The sequence below is a fragment of the Thermobia domestica genome, chromosome 3 (assembly GCF_964235325.1).
Source record: "Thermobia domestica chromosome 3, izTheDome1.hap1.1, whole genome shotgun sequence".
NCBI classification, from domain to species: domain Eukaryota; kingdom Metazoa; phylum Arthropoda; class Insecta; order Zygentoma; family Lepismatidae; genus Thermobia; species Thermobia domestica.
This window is the reverse complement of record NC_137456.1, coordinates 343,818,908-343,826,181: the sequence shown is the minus strand read 5'-3', so window position 1 is coordinate 343,826,181 and position 7,274 is coordinate 343,818,908. Positions and strand designations below refer to the sequence as shown.

The window sequence follows — 7,274 nt, the reverse complement described above, 5'->3', positions numbered from 1 at the left end:
GTCCTAGGCTACCATACCAAATTTTTAGATTTGGCAATTTCCAAAATTTAAGGGGGGTGGTCCTATGTACCCCTGCCAAAATTTAGGGGGTGGGCCATGGTACCCCTGCCAAAATTTAGAGGGGGTGGTCCTATGTACCCCTAGGTCATTGACCCCGGGCCAAGGTCATTGACCTTTGACCTATGACGTCACAAAGGTCGGAGTCAAAGTCCAAATTTGCCTCAAGTCCCGCGATTACTACTACATTTTTCTTTTACTGTATCTAAAATATCTTTGCATACAGTAGGTTTTCTCATTTCTTGCAGTTGACTTTGTACACTTTCGATTAATTTCCGTGCTGCCTCAATATCTAACTTCTTCTGTTGTAGTAGTGCAGTAGCTGGTTTCAGATACCCCAATACTTTTACCATAACTTTTGTGACTAAATGAAGCATTGTCTGCTTCATTTGCCACAACAACCGAATAGCCTCCGTCTTTAGTTGCCCAAATTTACTTCCAGATGAGGAATTCGCGATTGGCTCAAGTGTTTCTAGAATTAACTCCTTTTGTGAATGAACAACGTTAACTGATTCCAACTGTCCTGTCCATCTTTGGCTTAGCAATCGTTTTAGGGCATTTCCCTCATAAATCTGTGCAACACGTCCTTTTCTGAAAAACACATACAATTGTTCACACAAATCAAAATAGTCCTTAACTTCCGGTATATTTTCAATAGAACGCATTACAACCAAGGGCAGTTGGTGGTTAAAACAATGGACAAACAATATTTCTCTGTTCAGTTCTTTTGATAACAAACTTTGAACACCACCAATTGCACCTTTCATGACAGAAGCACCATCATATAATTGGGCAATGAGTTTACTAGAATTAAGCGTAAGCTCACTTAACACGGACATAATTTCGGACGTAATATATTTAGCATCTTGTGAACGAATATTCAAGATACCAACACATCTTTCTGTTGTTTTCATATTAACGGTATATCGAAAGACGATTGCTAAATCTTCAATACCTTCCTTATCCCGGGTTTCACCTGCCAACAGAGAAATGCATTTACTTTCTTGAATTTGACTCAGAATGTTTTCTATGACGGTATTAGCCATAACATGTGTGATTTCATTTTGAATTTCGGGGCTAGTATATTTTGAGTTCGCTGGAATAGTCTTACATTATTCCGCAAGCTTTTTATCCTTCCTCATGGAGAAGTCAAAAAATTCCAGAAAAAGTCCACTAGGATCTACATCTTTACATTCACAGTTCCTCTTAAAGGTAGTTCATTAATAACCAAAAACTAAATTACTTCAGCTATCAATTTCACGTAATACCTATTTTTTTCTACTATGTCACTGGCCATAATTTTCCCAATAGTTTCTCCCGTTTGTTTCTGTTCTAAATAAACACTCATTGCAAGCTTGTGCGACTGGGAGCTGCAATGTTTCTGAAACCCTTTGCCTTTTTCTGTTGCGTGCTTCCAATCACTGTATCCAGAAGTTACAAATGCTGGATCCGAATTACTTGTTGGAAATTTCCTACACGGAAAACAAAAGCCTGAATTCGCAATAACGGAGTATTCTAACCATTTCCTTGATTTGAACCAGGAATATTGAAATCTTCGCTTCTGGCCTCCTGTTCTGGTTTCTGGATAAGACGTCAAGTAAGTCTGTGCAGGTTTGTCGATACCGAGGTCTGAAGGTACCAAGGACGCTTTTGAGGTATCATCTAATTTTTTGCTGCTATATGTTACTAAAGATAAGGTGTCTTTCTCTTTGCTAGATGCGAGCTCATCCGTGGCTAAGCGGTTAGCGTACGCGCCTTTGGTGTGGGAGACCCGGGTTCGATTCCTGGCGGGAGCTCATGTGGTTCGGATTCCACGTTAATCAGTAGGTCCACGTCTCATATAGCCTCGCTGCTGAACGGGACGTTAAACTCAAAATCAACTCAACTCTTTGCTAGATGCGCCACTCGCAGAAGAGTTGTCTAGAACAGATTTTTCATTTAAAGAACTTGCTGAAATTACACCACGCTTACTACCGGTTGCAGAAAAGAATTTTTTTTTATCGAAGCTTGCTTAGAAGTCATAGTCACCAGCTCCTTGGAATGAATCTGAAAGAAATAAAACAAAACATTACTAACCATAGTTTTAAAATACACAGTGTATTTTTGGCACTAGGCCAAAAGAGACAGGTAGATTTCTTTAATTCTTAGGAATTTTCGGTCACATTCTAATATCAGACCAATTTTAAAGTCAGTTCCTTTCTTTTTTCTTTTTTTTTTCATGCTGAGAAAGCTTGATATATTTATGGATGAAAATATGATTTTTAAACATTTATTCAGAGTCGTCATTTTAAAACCAAATTTAGATGTAAACCTTTAATAATTACTGAGTTATTGTATTCACAAAAGACGATGTGGAACCTACGAAATACACGTATTGTTGAAATTTTTAATCAAATCATGTTAGCTGAAACATGTTACCTAAGGCAACAAAAATATCACTTTTATTTTGTCAAAGTTAGTTCCATCTGTTAATATCCAGCCAAACAGCAACCAGCTTAGTCTTCTAGACCAGTGGTTCTCAAACTTTCCGATAACGCGGACCCCCTGTTCATTCGGAAAGTAATCTGCGGACCATCTGGCAATGTTATCTGAAATTTCATATAACTAACTAACTAACTAACTCTATGGCCTATGGGACCCGGAGGTTCAATGCCGCGTTCACAAAAGCTCTCCACTGACTTCTATCCTTAGCTAACTGCATCCAGTTTCTACTTTGTATTCCAATCTCTGCGAGATCCATCTTAATATTGTCCTCCCATCTGCGCCTAGGTCTTCCTAATGGTCGTTTTCCGATTGGTCTTCCAGTCAAGACTTTGAAAGCGTTTCTACTTTCTTCCATTCTAGCTACATGGCCCGCCCACCTAAGCCTCCTAGACTTGACGACCCTAACAATGTTGGGTAAACCATATAAATTATGTAGTTCCTCGTTATGAAGTTTCCGCCATTCCCCATTCCCGTTCCTCTTAGGTCCGAATATTCATCTCAGGATCTTGTTCTCAAATACTTTCAGTCTATGTTCTTCCCTCAGAGTAAGTGACCATGTTTCGCAACCATACAGAACAACAGGCATGATTATCGTTTTGTATATTTTAAGCTTCAAATTCCTCGACAGAATTCGCGACGACAAGAGATTTTGAACCGAATAGTAACATGAATTCCCTGTTTTTAGTCGACATTTAATTTCTCCGTGAACATGATTTTCCTCTGTTAATATTGATCCTAGATATTTAAAACTATCCACTTTATCAAAAGTATTATTTAATATTTTAACGCATCCATAATTTGCTGTATTCCGGTCCCGACGTACTTCCATGTATTTAGTTTTCTCTGCATTTACTTCTAAACTCATGTCTCTGCAAGCGTTTAATAAGATCTCTGCATTTCTTTCTATTGTTCTCATATCATTCCCTATTAAATTTACATCATCAGCGTATGCCATAACCTGGTGAATACCGTTCAACTCTAGGCCCTGGTTGCTATCTTTGGTTTTTCTTATAGCGTATTCCAGAACGAAGTTAAATAATAATGGCGACAAGGCATCTCCTTCTTTCAGGCCATTTTCGACGTGAAAGCTCGTGGACAAAAAGTTTCCTACCCGGACTTTACTTTGGGATTCATTTAAACATATCCTGTCCTTCTTGGAATTTGCAACTGAAAACAACATTTTGCTGTGAGTCATTGGCTTTCGGTCAATATGCGAGAGATTAAAAAGACAGCAAGAAATTTCATATGGTATTAAAAAAATATATACTGATTAGTAGGGCCCGGATAATTATGTACTAAAAACAATGAAAATATGTACATATATATGTACATAAAATCTCAATAATATGTAATAAAACCCTTCCAAAAGAGCAAAATATGTAAAATGAAAATACCAGCATTTTCTATTACGTTTTCTACATTTGATGTGGTAAATACAATATTTATTCAATTACAATGTTTACTACCTGTTACTTTTCCAGCATGATCTCCGCAACACTAAGAAACAGAATGAGTTTCAAATTTTCAGTCAGAAAACTTATCTTGTTATCGCGTATAAAAGAGTTTCTATGCACTAAATGGTCGTTTCACTTCGCACAAAGTCTTGCTGCATATTTATACTTTCAGAAATCATCCAAAGGTCGTTCAACTGTACATTACGGGAGAATTCTAGAACATTGGCCCACCTACCTGTACAACAGATAGTAACCTACCATAACATAGCCTAACCTGTCTAATCTCTAATTAATCTTAATTAACTTTATTTAGGAAGGAATTTTTACGAAAACTTTGTTTATGCCATTGTACATCTAATGAGCGTCCAGCGTTATAGAACCTTCCCGTACATTACACACTCAAAACATTTTAGTAAAAAATATCGTGAAGAACAAAACATTCTCAATTAATCTTTTCACTATTTCAACAGTCGATCTCCGTAACAGTAAGGAACGAAAATGTGTTTAAACTTTTCAAACACAAAACCTCTCCTGGTATCACGCAACAGAGCTTTTTATTGACTGAACGATCGTTCAACATTACACGAATTAATTGGTGCATACTTAAACTTGCACAAATCAGAAGGTGCGTGTTCAATAGCCACGACATGGATTTAGCTTCACTTAACACTCCACTAATAACATAGATTGTCTTATAGCCTGGATTTTTCTCCAAAACGAAAGCTATCTTCTTATTCAATGCATTCCCAACCGGTCCTTTCACACCTACCAGAGAAACAACTGTTGACCGAACAATTTCAAGATTGTCTGAAAGGGTAGATGATGATTTCTCCAAGGATTAAATAGTACTACTGAGACATGAAAAATTGCTCTGAATGTAGGAAATATCATGCTTCAACTTCCCGTCATCAAACATTTGTTTCGCTATTTCTATGGAAGATGCATCTTCAGAATCAAAATGTAACACTTGTTTCACTGCATCAAAGTTCGTAACATAGTAACACACAGCATCAATCTACCTTCTCCACTTCGTTAGTACCGGCTGAGGAGGAAGAGTTAGTTCAGGGAACAGTTCTTTAAATTTCTCAACTCTACTGGGATCCTTCAAAAATACCTTCTTTGTATTTGAAATTAATGCATCCACTTGTGAAAATCTAGAACGAACAAATTTTGCAACATGATGAAATGCGTGGGCAAGACAAGTTAAATGTAACAGCTTCGGATACAATACTTGCAAAGCTTCTGCAGCTTTGCACATGTACGGTGCTGCATCAGTCACTAGAAGGAAGACATTGTTATGCTTGATACCATCAGGCCACAAAAGTCCCATAGCATCATTAAAGAGTTTTGCAATGGCTTGATGGTTGCATCGCGGCAACAAATCACTAGTTAACAGGATAGGCTAGGTGACTTCATTATCTTTCAACAAACCTATTACAACATTACCAACATGTCGCCCCTCTACATCAGTTGTTTCGTCAATTGACACCCAAATAGAAACATCATCGCTTTCTCCACGAATCGAGTTCATTGTGTCCACATATAAATCAGACACGTAATGCTTTCTGATTGTAGATTCATCTGGAACTGTTTCGTGTGTGTATTGTTGCAGAAATTCATGAAGTACTGTATTGTTTAGTTTCAAAATAGGGGTATCAGCACATACCTTAGCACTGCACAGATCACTTGAAAACTGAGACTTCCGTGACCCTGGACTACTTTGAGCTTGAGATTCAGTTACTAGCAACTGCTTTTGTGGTTTAGGTTTTGAAACTCGGGTCTGATGGCGTGATGTGGATATGTGTTGCACAACTTGGGAATGTTGAGCGCATGAGACACCCTTCTCACAAACCTGGCAATAAAGCACTTTTCCATCTGTGGAAAAATGCTCAAACTCTTCCGTGAAATGCTTAAGTCTTATTGACAACGAGGTTTTGTCCTTTGGCATCTTGGAAACAGGATTTGCTGACAGCACAGGAGATTAAATATTAATAAAATAGCTCACACTTTCCCTACGGCATGTGTTGTGGCGGCAGGCGATTCACTTTTGTAAATCAAGAGTTCAGTGTTATCAATTGCGTGAATGCAAACTTTCCCATCTGATTTAATATTTTTCGCTGAAGGAAAATATTAGTGGGGCGAGTTTGCGACAAAAACACGATAGGCAATCGTAAAGCCGTGTCGCGATAGTAATTCGATTGAATTATTAATTTCACGTAAGGATGTGAGCGCTACTGCCGCGACCGAGAGTGTACGATTGCTAATCAAATCAGGTTGTGTCCAACTCTCCCTACCAATCCTCCAAATTACGTTTCAATACTATTTTAAAAGGGTGTAACGCAGTGAAACAATAAATAAATAAATAAATAAAAATTAAAAATAAAACAAGCATTTTAAATTCAAAGAGAGGTAGGTGTTTTTTTCTTTTCAAAGTCTATTGTTGAACAGTTTTTGAACGAAAAATCCCTATAAAACATAAAAATCCCAAGAAATATGTAAAATTATATGTTCATGAGTAAAATATGTAATTATATGTACATAAATGTAAAATATGTAAATATATGTACTTTCAAATGGGTGTTTTTAGGCACTATGGGTCACAAATGACATTATTACCCTGATTTGGTATAAAAATATAACCCCTACAAAAATATGTAATTAAATAATTATCCGGGCCCTACTGATTAGTATTACCACTGACAAGATAAAGATCAAGAAACTAATGCAATAAGTATTTTATTATAGGTGGAGGTGTATGTGGTGACATACTTAAATCCTTGAAAATAAAAAATTGAAAATGTGAGGGGCACTTAAACCGTGCTTTTATGATCTCATCACATGATCTTGCTATTGAAAAAACAAACAAACAAACAACAACAACATCGAGTGTAGTTTCTCTTTGTTGCATAACAATACTGCAAGTCCCAAGGTTAACTGTTTTTTTTTTTAATTGATCACTCATGAAAATTTCGTGGCGTCGTACAGTTAATGTACAACTCCTTTTCAAAAAATGCCCTAAAAAAGAAGGAATTCCTCTCACCTGAAGTAGTCCTATATAACGGTTGACCGGCTTCAGGGCAGAAATTTAGTAGGCCTAAAGAAAATATTCAAATTTACAAACGTAGATATAATTTCTAATTGCTTTCTTTTTAGTAACTGAAAAAATACTTTTTGCTTAACAGCTGTGAGTTCCATTTTTATCACAATATATTTCAATTTTTAGACGTCGCGGACCCCGTAACCAGATTACGCGGACCCCCGGGGTCGGCGGACTACAGT

At 37.1% G+C, this 7,274-nt stretch overlaps 1 protein-coding gene across 1 annotated transcript; it reads right to left on the bottom strand.

Moving 5' to 3' along the window:
* Window positions 1–221: 221 nt before the first annotated feature.
* On the bottom strand, window positions 222–1,103 carry LOC145682356 (zinc finger MYM-type protein 1-like). The gene has a single exon (XM_081753929.1). It carries the CDS (start codon window positions 1,101–1,103, stop codon window positions 222–224), a length of 882 nt encoding a protein of 293 aa, XP_081610055.1.
* Between the last annotated feature and the right edge of the window lie 6,171 nt (window positions 1,104–7,274).